The 17,905-nt window shown below is 45.4% G+C and overlaps 1 protein-coding gene across 4 annotated transcripts in view; it reads left to right on the top strand.

Annotated features, from left to right (window-relative positions):
* Window positions 1-17,905, top strand: part of MYBPC3 (myosin binding protein C3) — a 174,679-nt gene that overhangs the window by 95,879 nt on the left and 60,895 nt on the right. For all 4 annotated transcript variants that reach the window (XM_040328243.1, XM_040328245.1, XM_040328244.1 and 1 more), the window contains 4 exons: window positions 8,301-8,467; window positions 9,194-9,359; window positions 12,978-13,084; window positions 17,105-17,134. In XM_040328243.1, the coding sequence (XP_040184177.1) occupies window positions 8,301-8,467; window positions 9,194-9,359; window positions 12,978-13,084; window positions 17,105-17,134 (470 nt within the window). The remainder of the gene's footprint in view (window positions 1-8,300; window positions 8,468-9,193; window positions 9,360-12,977; window positions 13,085-17,104; window positions 17,135-17,905) is intronic.

The following is a 17,905-nucleotide window of genomic DNA, read 5'->3' on the forward strand; positions in this document are numbered from 1 at the left end:
GAGACGCCTTATAACTCCATTAGTGACGGAAGAGAGTTCTACTTCAGAGGAGATGCACCCGATGTTGCGGCCAATCTACCAGCGGATTATTCAAGAACAGAGGGCCCCTGCAGAAGTGGGACGGCTTTGGAGATTAGAAAGAGCAGAGAAGGTCTTACAGCCAGGAGAAATGACTAGTTTCCGGGCCTCAGTCAAGTTGAATTGGTCACAACCAGGCCCCTATGTGGTCCTGGAAACTGATCCCAGAAATATGAAGAGATCTGGAGTGGAATTGGTGCCTGAGATAATATCCACCAGAGCTCTACAGCAGGCCCGTGGGAGAGTCTCTGTAAGTGTATGCAATGTGTCAGACTCCCCAGTGATCTTGAAGGCACGGATGCCGATTGGACAAGTGGCCACTGCCACACCCCTCTCACCCACTGAATTGATAGAGGGAGTAGACAGAGAGATCCCAGCTGAACGATTCTATCCTAAAGATGCCCCTATCTCGCCTGAGTGGAAGAAGCGAATTCAGTCTCAGCTCCTCAAGTGGCAAGATTTATTCTCCAAGGATGAGTTTGATGTGGGGTGTGCTAGGAGCACTCAGCACCGCGTTCGCCTCCAAGATGACAAGCCCTTTCGAGAAAGGTCACGGCGAGTCCCATTGGGAGATCTAGATGACCTAAGGGAACAGCTGGCTGAATTGAAAAGGACCAGGATAATCCAAGAATCCAGGAGTCCTTATGCCTCACCCATCGTGGTAGTTCGCAAGAAAAACGGTTCCATCCGTTTGTGCATAGACTACCGCACACTCAACCAAAGAACCATTCCCGACCAATACACTACTCCTCGAATAGAAGATGCCTTACAGTGTCTGTCAGGAGCAAAGTGGTTTAGTGTACTTGACCTGCGAAGTGGATATCACCAGATACCCATGCATCCTGAAGATAAAGAGAAGACTGCTTTCATCTGTCCACTGGGATTCTTTGAGTTTAATAGAATGCCCCAAGGCCTCACAGGAGCCCCAGCAACTTTCCAACGACTAATGGAAAAGACGGTGGGAGACATGCACCTGATCGAGGTACTAGTGTATCTAGATGACCTAATAGTCTTCGGAAGAACACTGGAAGAACATGAGCAGCGGTTGGAAAAGGTCTTGAAGCGGCTGCATGAAGAAGGATTGAAACTTTCCTTAGAGAAGTGTCAGTTCTGTCTGCCTTCAGTCACGTACCTGGGACATGTTGTTTCAGCAGAAGGCATATCAACTGATCCTAAGAAGTTGGAAGCTGTGGCTTCATGGCCGAGACCTCGTAATATTACTGAACTCCGGTCCTTTCTAGGATTCTGCTCATACTATAGGAGGTTCGTAGAGGGGTTTGCCAAGATAGCTCAGCCTCTGAACACGCTTCTAAGAATGGAAGGAGCAGAAGATGAATCAATGTCCTTTGAGCCGGGTTCATCAGCCCACGGAACTAGGAAGCCTCGTGAATCAATCCAGGAGGAATGGACCGACCAATGTGAAAAAAGCTTTCCTCCAATTGAAAGGAAGTCTAACACAGGCTCCTGTCCTTGCCTACGCTGATCCTGCCAAGCCTTATGAACTACATGTGGATGCTAGCAGAGAAGGGCTAGGAGGAGTACTATACCAGGAATATGATGGCCTCCTGAGACCGGTGGCATATGTGAGTCGGGGTCTCACCCCTTCTGAAAAGAATTACCCCACTCACAAGTTGGAGTTCCTGGCCTTGAAGTGGACAGTGGTGGACAAACTAAAAGACTACCTGTACGGGGCCAATTTTGTGGTCAGAACTGACAACAACCCACTCACTTACATTCTCACTACGGCCAAACTGGATGCCACTGGGCACCGGTGGTTGGCTGCCCTGTCAGGATTCCGCTTCAGCCTCAAATATCGCCCTGGGGTCAATAACCAAGACGCGGATGCCTTATCCAGGAGACCCTATAGCACAGGGGTCCCAGAAACAGAGTGGACTCATTTGACTCCAGATGGAGTTCAAGCCCTATGCCAAGGGGTGGAGTGCCGAACCAAAGGAATGATTGGAGCAGAGGCCATAGGAGTCATGGCTGCCGGTGTCCCTAAAATGTATTGTAACCCTACACAGCTGAGGAGTGAGGGCCTGCCTACTTTCACGAAGAAGGACCTGAGAGTAGATCAGGCTGAAGATCCTTTGATCGGGTTAACTCTGAGAGCAATGAAAGCGGGTCAAAGAGGGCTCCTACTAACTGATTCACCAAAAGAGGCTCGTCTGGTCCACAAAGAGTGGGAACGGTTGAAACTGCTAGACGGGGTGGTCTACCGAAGGGGCCCCTCGGATGACTTAGAAGAAAAGCAGCAGTTGTTCCTCCCAGAGAAGCATAGAGAAAATGTGCTGAAAGCTTTGCATGATGACCATGGTCACTTAGGAGCAGAGAGAACTTTTAAACTGGTCCGAGACAGATTCTATTGGCCCTGCATGAGATCCGAAGTTGAAAGCTACTGCCATTCCTGTCTAAGATGTATCCAGAGGAAAACTTTACCTTCTAGGACTGCTCCAATGAGCCATCTGCAGAGTCAAGGGCCTATGGACCTGGTGTGTATTGACTTCCTGTGCTTAGAGCCTGACACTAGTGGACAGGGAAATATCCTAGTGGTGACAGACCACTTTACCCGTTATGCTCAAGCTTTTCCAACCAAAGATCAACGTGCTCCTACTGTAGCCAAAGTCCTAGTAGAAAAGTTCTTTGTTCATTATGGTCTACCTCAGAGGATCCATTCTGATCAAGGCAGAGACTTTGAAAGTCGACTCATCAGGCAGCTCTTGGATCTATTGGGGATTCAGAAGTCAAGAACCTCCCCCTATCACCCCCAGGGTGATGCACAACCGGAGAGATTCAATCGGACTCTGCTCAATATGTTGGGAACACTGTCGATCAGGGAGAAACAGCACTGGAGTCGGCATATCTCTACCATTGTGCATGCTTACAATAGCACAGAAAGTGATGTTACAGGATACTCACCGTACCGCCTCATGTTTGGAAGAGAAGCCCGATTACCAGTAGATTTAGCTTTTGGCCTCTCCCTTGACCAGACGTCTATTGCCTCTCACCAGGGTTATGTGGATAGACTGAGGAGAAACCTGGCTTCTGCATTTGAGAAGGCCCGTTTGACATCCGGGAGTAGAGAACAAAGAAACAAACGGAACTATGACTTGAGGGTTCGGGTACAGGATTTACAGCCAGGTGATCGAGTTCTATTGAGAAATTTGGGTGCTTCGGCCAGGCACAAACTAGCTGATAGATGGAGTTCTCAGATCTACATCGTCTGTAAACAATTGCCTGGCCTGCCAGTGTACCAGATTCGACCAGAGGGAAAGACCGGGCCACTGAAGAATTGGCATCGGAATCATCTCCTACCTCTGAATGAAGCTGTGCGGGTACCAGATAGAGATGAGTCTCCTTCACCCATTCCATCCACTTCCCGTCAAGCACCTGTTACTCGGTCCCAACAGCCACCTTCTACAAGAGAAAGTGAGGACGACAGCGATGAGGAAGATGTGTGTCCGAGTTGGATGTGGCCATCTGAACCTATGGATGTTCATCCAACTATTATGACTCCTGAGCCGGATTTGAGCAATCTGAGACCAGATGCCCCTGAATTTGTGCCTCAAGCAAACGAGGATAATTCTTCTGTACCCTCTCAAGTGGAAAGTCTCTTGCCGGAAACCTCAGTGCTAGAAGATACCCCTGTTGAGCCAGTTGAAAAGGAAACTGAATTCCCTCAGTTAACACAGCAAGTAGAAGAGGACTCAGCAGATGAAGGCCCATCCGGGTTTCTAGAATCAAGGTCCAAACGACTGGTGCGACCTCCTCAGAGACTCACTTATGACTCACCAGGGAACAGCACAGAGGAAGCTATCACTACTGTACGCAGATCACCCAAAGTGTCCACCCTAACCACAGAGGTATCAAAGGACTTGTGTCCAATCCCGACCATCAGCACACCTTGGTGGAGTGTTCCTCTGCCCCCTCCACTTGCTAGACGTTGTCATAGACTGCATCTATCTATGCGCAGTAAAGGTATTCAGATGGTCTAGTATAAACTTTATATGTGCCTTTCATACTGTATATATTGTCTGTAGAACTTACAAATACAGTTTACCCTTTGGGGGGGACCCCAAAGACTTTAAGTAGGGGGAGAATGTAGCCCTGTTGTGATTTTCAGCCATTTAAGAGGATGTAGATATAGATATATATTGCAGCAGGTGGAGCCAGAGAGCACATATTTGGAGGCTGCAGTACAGAACAGACATAGAGATACATTTCTACAGCAAGGGGCTGGATAACTGCATTTCCCAGGAGGCTTTGAGACAGGAAGTTCCAGGAGAGAGGGGAGTCAGGAGGAAGTAGTGAGGAGAGGGAGTCTGGAACAGTGACCAGGGAACACAGATCTGCATCACAGGGTGATTTAAGACGGCCTGTGTCAGAGCTGTGTGTTTGCCACTGAGACACAGGCTCTATGCAATAGTTCTTGGAGAGACTGATGTTCGTCTACTGAAACAGAGAGAGACTGTGTTTTGAGCCATCGAACTGAGGCCTGGTCGCAGGGCCGATCCAGCCACCGGAGTAATCCAGCCTGCCCAACTGAGTGAGTACAGCTGACGGAGGTTATTGCCAGATTCCCCAGACGGCCCCTAGACGATCTGAGATGTCCTGCCGGAGGCTTTAAAAGACTGCATCCATTTCACAGACGTCGGTCTGAGGAAAGAGGGACACTCGCTTCCGCAGACAACCATCCTCCTTCCCCAAAGAGACATTGGAAGTGGTGAGCGGCCTTTGGCCATTGCAACAAGTGTATTTCCTTCATCTGTCATACATCCAGGGCCCCAACGTTGGCTAGCCTAGGACAGTACTACTGGCCAGTAGTTTAGGGTGGGGTCGATACTGCTAAGTATATAGATATATTACTGTTCATCGCATTCAATCTAAACGTATTATCTCATTCTGTTATTAGTTGTATTATATTAGAGTGGGGAGACATTAAGGGCTTTTGCTCTATCCCACAGTCATTAAATCTGTTATAAAACTTCACAAGGTGTGCTGGTGTGCTGTGGATTCATTGTTTGTGGTGTGTCACAGGACATATACTTGGCCATTATGCTTTAACTTTGCAATTGAAAAAAAGAGGACGTAAAACCCATCAGGGTTTAATTTTTTCTTTAAAGTGATTGTAAAACATTTTTTAATCTAACAAAGGGGAATTGTTCAGCCCCTGAAATGTGTTTGCTACCTCCTATTTTCCTCATGTCAAATTTGTGACACTGTTTAATTGTAAGTTAACTTGTTGCACATTTTCACTGGCAAGTTGTATTCTTGCAGCACTTAAAGCACAAGTTTTAGTTGACACGTTTCCAATTCGTAGCAAATTTGCGTGGCAAGTCTCTAGCAAGAGTAAAGTTGCAGTGGTGAGTCTACAGCAAGTCTTCTGCAAGTCTACAGCACAGCCACAGTGACCCCCTGTGGTGGGATGACTATTGCACAACATAACTGAACCAGAACTTGCAGCAGACTTGCAGAATGTTTGCAAAGGAAGTTAATCTGGAGTCATGTAATGAGGACTTGCTGAAATTGTGAAACAAACTTGTGAAGTTTGACAAGTCTAGCAATAGCTTACCAAGTAATTTTCAAACGTGCAGCACAATTGCTTGCTATCTGGGTAAATGATGAAGTACTCTCAAGAAGAGCAGCTGATGATCTTTTTGTCTATTTCCAATCAAAATAATTGGATAGCTAACATATCTACCCTGCATGGGGCTCTCATAGGGATTACTTTTCAGAGGGCGTTTGACAGGCGGTGAGGAGGCGATATGTCATCTCTTCATTGCCTGTTTTAACCATTAAAAGCCTGCACTCCTGTGGCGGAACCACATGCATTGCCATGGCGCTGCCCCATTTAGTACCAAACGTGACACAGAGGATATTTTTTGCTGTGCTTCATAAATGTGGCATGTGTTTACCAATGTCTTTGCAGCTTAGGGAGAGCGGTTGGGGGGTGGGCAGTAAAAATGCAGTTCAACTGCCTGTTTTTATTGCCCCTTAACCACAAGTGTAATCTAGGCTTTAGACCTTGTTTAAATGGGTATTGGGACCCATACTGCTTGCAGGCAGTTTTGGTGCCTGAATCCATCCCAAACTATGTGCAGGCAGCCTATGTAGATGGATGCGGATGCAGCCTCTGCATGGACATTGCCGCATGTCTTAAACGCAGTGTGCATTTGGGGCAGTGCAGCTGCTCCTGCATGGCTGTTTACATCCACTTCTATAGGCTACCTACCAGTGTTGCCAACCGTCCGTATTTTTACAGACAGTTCGTAAAAACGGGCACTTTTTTCCCCCATTCGTAAATGTCCGTGGTTGCGGGAATGTGCCAGTAAAAATAGCCGAGATCGGTTCAGCTTGGAACTGCGCATGTAAATTGGAGGCAGGGGGTGATGGGGGCTGCGGTGGCACCGCAGAAGGGGATGGAGGCAGGGGGCAATGGAGGCAGGGGGAGATTGGAGGCAGGGGGTGTTGGTAGCACCACAGAGGGGGATGGTGGCACCGCAGAGGGTGGGGGATGGAGACCGGGGGTTGTTGGTGGCACCACAGAGGAGGATGGAGGCAGGGGACGATGGAGGCAGGGGACGATGGAGGCAGGGGGTGATTGGAGGCAGGGGGAGATCGTGGCACCGCAGAGGGGGGTGAAGGCAGGGGGTGTTGGTGGCAGAGGGGGATGGAGACAGGGGGTGATGTGACTAAATCATTTTTCCCTTTATTATATCCAAAATAACAAAAATATTTTTTTTACCTTAATATCTACCTTAAATCACATTGCTATTTGCCTAGTGTACTTGTTTGTAGCCTAAATACTGAAATTTGGACCTAAAAATGTAATTTAGTAACTTTTGTGAAATGCCAGTAAAAACGTGGCTGTGCCAGTAAATTTCGGGTGTTGTGCCAGTAGATTTCAATCTGGTAGGTTGGCAACACTGCTACCTACAGCTCAGAGCGCATGCAGACACCAAAACAAAGGCATGCAGTACGGGTGCCAGTGCCTGTCTGAACAAGGCTTTAGTGTAAGGTGACCAGATTTTGAAAATTAAATCCGGGGACATATTTTTTTTTACTAGTAATGGCGGCAATCAGCGTCTCTCTGCCCGCCTCAAAGCCTGCCAAGTCTTACTCTCTGGGCCCCGACTACTACTGGGTGGGGAGTGGAGGATGATCACTCCACCAGGGAAGTCAAGAAGATAAGCAGGCAGGCATCTGGCCGGGACTTGAGCTGGATGGGCATGCGTCCGAAACTGAAGAAATATCCCCTCCGCTCCAACCAGCACATGATCATCAGAAAGGGGCACAGATAATGGAAAATACACCCCCCTAAGCTAGTAGGAGTGGCTGAGCAGGGGTGTGTAATTCTGTTTTTTTTTTATTAATTCTGCACTGACTGTCTTTGAAGTTGCCCCAGCCCCTGTTCAAATCCAATCTAGGGACAAACCCAGGGACAGACTTGGTCCAGGGACAGTGTCCTCAATCCGGGGACTGTCCCTGGAAACTGGGGATGTCTGGTCACCCTACTTTAGTGTTCTTTATCCGTTAATAAGATTGCTTTTAAAATTACATTCCTTGCCATACCAAACCCGGTGCCTTGAGTGTCTGGCCTTATGAAAATGAATTCATTAATTTCCCCCTTTGAAAAGACGTTTAATATTCAGGACTTCTAGAATGAACACATGTAAAATCCATCTCTGAACTTGTTACTGCTATATATGAATATAGTTTGAGCTTCTAGTTTGACACATTCTAATGGAAGAGCGCCACCTACAGGCAATAGTATAATATTGCATCTTCACAGCATCTGTAAATGTAGGACTTCCATCTAGGGGGCTGAAGAAAGACAATTGCATGAAATAAAGGGTGCTGTTTTTTTTTTTTTTTTTTTTAAATAACTCCTGTTTTTGACATTCCATGACATCTAGCCTAGGGATACATACAGTTCTGCATTTCAATATAAAAATTTGTGATTTTGAGAAAGTGTTGTTTGTGATTGTTCATGGAAATGACACCATTCGGAAATCATGCTTATTAAGAAAAGTACAAACTAAGCCAGGTATAAGTGATATATTCACTAGACACAAACATACATTAACAAACAAGTACACAGTACAACTCGGCCTCCTAAAACTCAAACCTAGGTCTTAGGCGGAGGTGATTATTTATGATGATGAGCATAAATTACATTTTATTCATGGCTTCTTATGATGGAAATATTATGTTTCCTACAGGGAGAAGGATGGAGTGGAGCTGACCAGAGAAGAAACCTTTAAATATCGCTTTAAGAAAGATGGAAAGAAGCATTTCCTTTATATTAATGAGACCACACTGGAAGACAGTGGCAACTACACCGTCAAGACCAATGGAGGGGAGTCAGTGGCTGAGCTGATGGTGCAAGGTAAGTGTTGGTGGTTGAGGGTCTGGCTGAGTGTCAGGATCGGTGATGGTGGGTAAATATTACAGGAGATGATACATATAGATGGACAATGGGGGCTGAGCCAATGGCAGGGCAGACTGCACAAGATGGTTTGCAGGTAGCTAGTTTTTGCTACAAATAGCCCTTTTCTAGCCTTTATCTGGGCCTTGGGGCACTATTGCTTCCAGTGATATGAGGCACTATTCCTCCCTCTGACACCAACATTGGGGCATAGTTCCTGCCACTGACACTAATGATGGGGGACAATTCTTCCCACTTATATCAATGATGGGGTATAATTCCTCCCACTGACACCAAAAATCCCCCTGATACCAATTTGCCCCTCTGATACCAATGATGGGCACTATTCCTCCTCCTATTGACAACCAAACCGGAGGCCATGTTTATTCTCACTTATGTTGGGCCCACCAACATTTTCTACCCCCACTGGCCACAATTCAGCACCCTAAAATCTGAAGGACAGTAAACTGGCCCTTTGTTTGAAAAGTTGGGAGACCCCTGCTAATGAAGATAAGCTCTCTGGGCACATAGTCATTGACACTGTGACATGAAAGCTATTGAAGTTCTATTAATCATCTTGAGCCCTCGGAACACTTTTCCTAATCATTGTCTGACATTGTATTATCAGATGTCTGGTATGGGAAGACGTGTCATTCTATGTAACCTCCTCTTGTATCTCCTTTCCAGCAAAGCAGCTGGAGGTTCTTCAGGATGTGGCCGATCTGACCGTCAAGGCTAAGGAACAGGCCGTCTTCAAGTGTGAGGTGTCCGATGAGACTGTCACTGGAATATGGGTAAAGAACGGAAAGGAAGTGGTTGCCAACGACAGGATCAAGATCAGTCACATTGGAAGGTTCGATCAAAACTCACCGTCTGAAACATTGGTCCAACCAACCTCATTCTCATTATTATTTCTCCAATATGCTTGTAATGCACAGAGAGTTAGCTGAATCACAAGCCCTGAGAGACATGCAGGGACACGTTTATACTTTTGTGTGATTCAACTGTCTAGGGCAGAAAATGATTGATTATGTTGCATCGAATGACAGCACCAAGATATTATAGTCATGAATCTGATCATATTTTGATTAAACAGATTATGGGATTGCCTAGTGCAGAGATGCAATTGAAAATTTACAATCATTACATATGATTGTATCTTAAATATTGATCCATGTTCCCATGTGGCACATCGATTGAATGGGTTGTTTTTACTATAGAATGATTACTCCAATAGTATGATTTTTTTTGGCCACTATAAGATTTACCAAACCTTTTTTTTTTAAGTAAGGGTTTTCTTATGCACTGCATTCAATTGCAACACGTCATGCAGGCCCTATGAAGTACTGTATCTAAACTATATGGGCCAGATTCACATAGACTTACGACGGGCGTATCAGTAGATACCTTGTCGTAAGTCCGAATCCCCGCCGTCGCAACTTTAAGCGTATGCTCAAACTGAGATACGCTTAAATGTTGCTAAGATACGACCGGCGTAAGTCTCCTACGCCGTCGTATCTTAACAGCATATTTACGCTGGCCACTAGGGGCGTGTACGCTGATTTACGCCTAGAATATGTAAATCAGCTAGATACGCCGATTCACGAACGTACGCCCGGCCGTCGCAGTAAAGATACACCGTTTACGTAAGGGGTTTTCAGGCGTAAAGTTATTCCACCAAATACATGGCGCAGCCAATGTTAAGTATGGGCGTCGTTCCCACGTCGAAATTTAAAAATGTTACGTAGTTTGCGTAACTCGTCCGTGAATGGGGCTGGCCGTAATTTACGTTCACGTCGAAAGCATGACGATTTGCCGACGTCATTTGGAGCATGCGCACTGGGATAGGTCCACGGACGGCGCATGCGCCGTTCATTAAAAACGTCAAATACGTGGGGTCACTAGTATTTTACATAGAACACGCCCCCAACCAGCCTATTTTGAATTAGGCGGGCTTACGCCGGCCCAGTTACACTGCGCCGCCGTAAGTTTCAGCGCAAGTTCTATGTAATTACAGGACTTGCTGCTCAAACTTACGGCGGCGTAGTGTATCTGAGATACGCTACGCCCACCTAATTCTACCCCTATATGTATTAGTGCAGGGGTCTCCAAACTGCGGCCCGAGGGCCAGATGTGGCCCTTTGCTAGCCTTTATCCGGCCCTTTGGGACACTATTGCTCCCACTGACACCAACAATGGTGGACTATTTCTTCCACTGATACCAATCATGAGATACTATTCCTCCTCCTAATAGGGGCACAACTCCTCCTCCTATTGACCACCAACTCCGGGGCCAAATGTATTGTCCGTGATGTCCGGCATAGGACTTTTTCTGTCCACGCTGGCCACAATCCGGCCCTCCTAAAGTCTGAAGGACAATAAACTGGCCCTTTGTTTTAAAAGTTTGGAGACCCTTGGATTAGTGGATCTAAGAGGAATTTAAGTAAGCATACAAACCTAGTATTACATGTAAACGTCACTGTTCCAACATTCCTTGCCAAAACCAAAGATGTTTTGACGGGATTTTCAAGGTACCAATCAACACATAAATCGGTGATCATAAAATCTACATTCTATTGCACACAATCTCATGGTAAACAGAAGGCACAAATACTGTACATATTAAAAACTATCCAGTCTTATATCACCTCCTGCTCTTTAGCAGACGCGTGGGGGTTCCGTTAATTCTTAATGCCACCTCTATGCATTGGCAAAACACCCATATGTGCAAACCCACATGGTGCAGCAGGACTATGCGGTTCTGTACGGCATGTTTTTTTTTTCAATGGGGATTTCTTACTGGTATCTGATCGAGTTCCATAGTTAATTTGACACCTCCATCCCATTAACCAGTGAATGAGGGTGCCCTATAGAGCTTAGCTATGAAATAAAAAAAAGTCAGACCTTAGCAAAGTGACACTAAATCAGAGATGTGCTTAGAAAATGATTTTTCAGGCTTATAAGGTAACAGAAGACATTTAATGGTGTAGCTGCTAGTAATGGTTAAAAACAGAGTACAGGTTGAGATTAAAGAGGAAGTGCAGTCTGCTTACATAATTTGTAATAAAAACATCTTTGCCATTCTGAAGCTTCTCTCCAAACACTTTGCATATTATTTTATATATATACTGTGATTCTGTACTTGCCAAATATGCTGCAGAAATCTCCCTCCATTTAGTATGGCTGCATCCATTTTATCTGTGGGCAGCTGAAGCTACTGCCTGTTAACTTCCTGGATTTACACAGACACACAGAGGCACACCTACAGCTCTGCAGCTCTCATTGGCTCTCTTATAACTCATACTCCCTCCCTTTCTGGCAAACTCTCACGAGAATGAGAGGGAGAGCTGTGCATGAGGTCATAAGCCTAGGCTTTTTACAGAAAACAGGAAACAGGAAGTGGGCTGTATAAGGTATTTACTGGCCGAATATTTTTTTATACTGTCCAAAGTTAAAACAACAAGGGCAGAAAATTTAATAGATGGAAAAATAAAACAATTACTGAAGGCCCTCTTTCAGTAAAAGTGAACCTGGCATAATGGAAAATTGGGAGCTGCCATTGACTTTCTCATTTTAAAGGTTGCTAGTCCCCTGTCTGTCACGCTTATCATGTGGCTTTCCCTCCTACTGAGTAGTTGAGATAGAAAAAGCTTTTTGCAAATCAGTAACTTACTTGCTAAGAAATGAAGCCATTGGATGAGCATGAAAGCCCCTAGCAACGTGTCATGGATATGCAATAAGTCTGGCAGCTTACCTGTCTCCATCTGTTCATTAGAGGCCTGACTCTGTTCTGGTTGCCTTTTTATCACCTCTCCTTCCTGTATGGCCCCACCCAGGCCATCCCAGGAAGTCTATATTAACTGTTGCACTACAGGTCTGCAGTGCTGTTCAACCGTGTTGGTAGCTTTAGTTCCTGTCTGCAGTGTGCTACGATTACCTTCCTGTGTACCGTTTTTTGGCTCGTCCCTGACTTCTCCTGTTTGCCTGTGACCCTGACCTTTTGCCTGTCCCTCGGTTACCCTTGTCTGCCTGTTGCCCTGACCTCGGCTTACCCATCACTATCGCTTGTCCTGCTTGCTGCTTCCCCTCTCTCCCTGTGGAGCGTGACCCAGAGGATCCCAGGGGTCGCGACCTGGATCCAGCTGCGGCGAAGGCCATCCTCACCACTAGAGGCTCTGGTGAACACAAAGTTGGGTCTTAGACTCCGCGCCCAGGGGGATCTTGGGTTCACGCTTCCTCTCTGATAGCAGCAGTCGGCTATAGGGTTCACTACCCTGTGGTGCATCCCTGACCCCAACGGGATGCACTTGTCACCTGGCCACAGGTGACCTGACACAACGTAGTCAAACAAAGCCAGCAATGGCAGCTCCCATGTTTCTGTGATAACAGTTTTGATTTAAACATCATTAGAAGCTTTATAATGTGTTGTGAAAAGACTGAATCCTTAATAACGTGTTTCCTCTGTCTGCAGGGTACACAAACTGACCATTGACAATGTGGTGGCCTCAGACGAAGGAGACTATTCCTTCATTCCCAATGGATTTGCTTTCAATCTGTCTGCCAAACTGCACTTTATGGGTGAGTTCAGCTATTGCAGTTCTACAACTGGAGAATAAATATCTTTAGAAAAGCGTCAACCTTAGCTGACCATTAATGTTGTCAAAGTCTATAAAAAAACAGAAACTTTCTTCTTAGGTCTCATGCACACTGGATGCTTCTCTTTGTCTCCTCGACGCCTTTCCTCCTTACAGCGGTATTTTGGCAGAAAAAACTATTGTAAACACGTTTAACTCATTTAGGCACATTTACCCGCGTCAAGTGTTTGAGCCTCAATTCATTTCATTGGCCAGAGTTTAGTTTATGAGCTAAAGTTTCACTTTACCCAATTACATGCAAGGAAAAAAAAAACAGCATTTTTGTCTGCACATGATTGGATGATGGAAGTCAGCGGAGCTTTGCCTCACTTACTAAGCTCTAGAGCAGCTGCACTTGCAAAGTACTCAGTCTATTTGCCTTTAGTAAATCAACCCATATAGAGTATATACTATACACTACACATACAGTAAAACCTTGGATTGCGAGTAACGCGGTTAATGAGCGTTTCGCAATACGAGTGCTTTTTAAAAAAAATCCTGACTCGGTTTGCGAGTGTTGTCTCACTAAACGAGCAGTGTGCAATGTGTAGTACCGCATTTGGCCTGAGGTGGGGGGGCACCAGAGCCGTGCGGAAATACTCCTTTCCCAAGCCTTTCTGAGGTTTTCCGAGTTTAGCCAAGCTGTGCCCGAGCCTTTCCGAGTATTTCCAAGGCTCTCCGGCGCCCCATGCGGTATTGCATGCCATAGAATTCAATGCGGAGCAAATTATTTTAGTTTCCATCGACTTCTATGGGGAAACTCGCTTTGATATGCGAGTGCTTTGGATTACGAGCATTCTCCTGGAATGGATTATGCTTGTAATCCAAGGTTCCACTGTGTGTATATATATATATAATGTATGTGTCAAATGTTATTAGCAAAAAAACAATGCATCCGTATGAACGTGATAATACAATTTCCATAACACTTATTGCACTGACATACAGAATACAAATGATGGGAAGTGTCATACAGATTATATGCATCAATGGGAAATAATAATTGCAGTGCATGTTTTACATGTAACAAGTAACTGAACAAAGAAATAAGATTTTATAAAATATTAATGCATACAAAAATTTTTTTTTACATCAAGCTGAACTTTTTATATTTCAAAATTTTTATTGGGAAAGAAACAAAGTCTTGTAGGAACAGATGTATTATTGGAACAAAGCCAATTCTCAGGTTGTCAACATAGTAATACAAAGGCATGACAGGTATGACCACAAGAGATAACTGCCATCCAACATTACATCAAAGAAGCATGTTTTAGGCAAAAAAATTAAAAAAAAAATAAAAAAATCTCAGGTTAACCTCCGAGGGTTGAATGTAGTATCCATCATCATCAAAAAACAAGATAAAACAATCATCGTCAAAAAAAGGGAAACAAAAAAAACAAAACATAATCCTGAGTGGTAATGGAACCGAACAATTGCTACTCATTGGAAATCAGGAATACAGCTATGGCCTCTTTCACACGGACGGACCGTTCAGGTCCGCCTGTCATATTTTTAGGCGGACCTGAACTGGAGCTCCATAGAGGTCTATAGAGCCACAGATGTCAGCGGTGATATGCCCGCTGATATCCGACCCGATCCGATCCGCCAAAGTGTGACGGAGGAAAACCCTTTTTCTCCATCCGTCTGCGGATCGGATGACGACACCCCCTAAGGTCCGTCGTCATCCGATCCCCCATAGGGGAGAGCGGCGCTCTGACAGGTCGGTCCCTGCACAGTGTGCAGAAACAGACCTGTCAACTGCCTGCTCAGCGGGGATCGATGGAGCAATCCCCGCTGAGCAAAGCGGAGCCCGTACACGGACACGGACTGTGTGAGAGGGCCCTATGTATGATGGATGATGGAGAGCAAGGGCATGGTATAAGGTAAAGGGGAAGGGGGGAGGAAAGTAATGGGTAAGGACCCACAGAGAAATCCTGGCAGTGATCCCTGAGATTATCGTAGGGATACTGTGTGAGGCCCCATAAGCGACCAAATGTACCGTACATGTAGATACCAGAAAAGGAGGGAAATAATCAGGAAAAAGGAGAGGAAGGAGAAGAAGAAGAAAAAGAAGAAAAAGGTGGAGAGGGTCATCCCGGAGTTCATTAGGGAGTCGAGATATAACCAATCCTCGCGTTCCATATCTTATCAAATTTTTGGGAATTATTACAAATTATATAAGTGAGCTTACCATTAATCATGATCCAATTGAGTTTACTTCTAACGCAATCAAGAGGAATAACTGACTGTTTCCAATGCCTAGCAATTGTAATTCTCGCTGCCAGCAATAAGCTGATCTTTTTTATGTTTATCCAAAACAACATTGAAAAGACTGCAAAGGAAACTGGAGCATACTTGCATACACATAGAAAGTATACAAACTCTATGCTTATCTCTGCTGGGATTGGAACACAGGACCCGGAGCTGCAAGGAAAGAAATCTGTCTATTTCAGGGGGACATACAGTATGCTGGTTGTGTACATATAATGCTACTTTATTTTTGTGACCAGGACCATATTAAAAAGAAAAATGAATTACCGGTATCTCTTTTTACCCCAGTAAATATGAAATATTACATGGAAATATTATATAGTCTTCTATCCAGCCAGCAGATGGCGCTCATTTTCCCACTTCCTCCTTTGCTCTGTAAAGACTGGCCCGGATTCAGGTAGAATTGCGCTATTTTTGCGGAGGCGCAGGGCAACGTTTTTGCCCTGCGCCCCCGCAATTTTTTTGCGCTGCCCTCGATTCACGGAGCAGAAGCTCCGTAAATTGCGCGGGTGCGCCGGCAAAATGGCCGGCGCAAGCGCGCGCAATTTAAATGATCCCGTAGAGGGCGGGAATCATTTAAATTAGGCGCGTTCCCGCGCCGATCGTAGAGCGCATGCTCCGTCGGGAAACTTTCCCGACGTGCATTGCGGCAAATGACGTCGCAAGGACGTCATTTGCTTCAAAGTGAACGTGAATGGCGTCCAGGGCCATTCACGATTCACTTACGCAAACTTCGTAAGTTTCAAATTTTTTACAATGGGTATACGTAACAGGGGCAGCCTTACGCAAAAACCGCCGTACGGAAACAACGTAAATTGCGTACGCAGGGCTCGCGCAACGTTGTGAATCGGCGTTAGTATGCAATTTGCATACTATACGCTGAGCACAACGGGAATGCCACCTAGCGGCCATCGCAAGAATGCAGCCTAAGATATGCGGGCAGTAACGGCGTAACGAGGTTCCTGAATCAGGAGCATTCGTTACGCCGGGGCAAGTAAGCAATTGCGCTGTGTAACCTATGGTTACACAGGCGCAATTGCTTCTTGAATCCAGGCCACTGTTAGAGATCCCAGTAGCTCAATCTGTAAGTTAAACACTCAAATGAATTAATAATCAGAGCATTGACTCATTTATTGTGATAGCACCTCAGGGTGAATCCTATCAGTGTACCCTCCTCGCAGTATTTCATCCACTGGCTGTGGGCAGGCCTGGATAATGCAGAGAGTGGCAGTTGAGAGTGACATCAGCGTCATTCTTTGCATTAATAGGCTTTATTTCATCTTCCAGGCTGAGTGATACTGGGCATCATTCATTCTGGAAGACTGAGGAAGACTGAGGACATCTTGTAGTGAAGAAAAGGTAGCGCAGGACTCAATTTGGACAGGGTCTCCCCCTCAAGAAAAAAAAAACTGGTTTAAAGGGAGCATTGCTCAGAATTTTGAGGACATCTTATGTGGATGACCCCCAGAAGGATCTCTTGGAACTAATCCATGCATGTACAAATTATAGACCGTCTTGGAACTTTGCTTAAGGATTATATCTTATGCTTGGCCTGGAAATGTTGAAGTACCCCAGTAGGAGCTCCACTCTGTATTCTTTATGCTTGATTTTATAAAACAAAAGGATTATTACAAAGCTCTTTTTATTACACGTTTCATAATTAATTTCTTTTCTCTGCTTTTTTCCCTGCCAGAGGTGAAGATTGACTTCGTCCCCAGACAAGGTAAGTGAAATCTCAAATGTTCTGACCTGTGTGTAAAGCCTCGCACTCAACACAATTTTATTTTTTTCTTTGTTAAAACACGACAACTCAGGTCGGAGCCACTGTACTAAAAATCCAATGTTAGTACAACAATCTCCCCTGCTGAGCTATTGTGTTCTGACATGGGGACGGCCCCTTACCAGAACACTCCCATCAGCGCTCTCAGCCATTGGTTGAGAGCGCTGACTGGGAGCAAGTGGGCAGACCTTTTTCGGTCATGAGCCTTTCGGGCGGCTTCTGTTGGACCAGCTGCCATACACACGGGCTGAATGTCACGGGCCTGTTTCTATTGAACTGGCCAATGCCGGTCAACATTCGGCCCGTGTGTACTAGACTTAAGTTCCTTTGTCACAGCCTGAGCAATGAAAATGGGTGTAACAAATGAATGGAAAATCCTTAACATGATTGAGATCAAACTTTGTTGGCTGGAACAGCATTTTCCAACCTTTTTTTTCAGTTGCACCCTTTAAAACTATGCAAAATCTCAAGACACCCCAATCTAAAATGTAATTTTTTCTATTTATCAATAGGAAACCTGAGCCTGAAATGATGCATACAACCATCTTTATGAATTTCACTTTGCATCAGAAGCCCTCTTCCCATCAGACACCCCCCATTACATTACATCAGAGCCCCCCTTCACATCAGACCCAGGCCCGTTGCTACAGGACAGGCAAAACAAACAATTGCTTGGGGCCCCGAGCTGGCCTGGGGCCCCCAACTTCCCCTTCC

This window comes from Rana temporaria, chromosome 11, assembly GCF_905171775.1.
Source record: "Rana temporaria chromosome 11, aRanTem1.1, whole genome shotgun sequence".
Classification (NCBI taxonomy): Eukaryota; Metazoa; Chordata; class Amphibia; order Anura; family Ranidae; genus Rana; species Rana temporaria.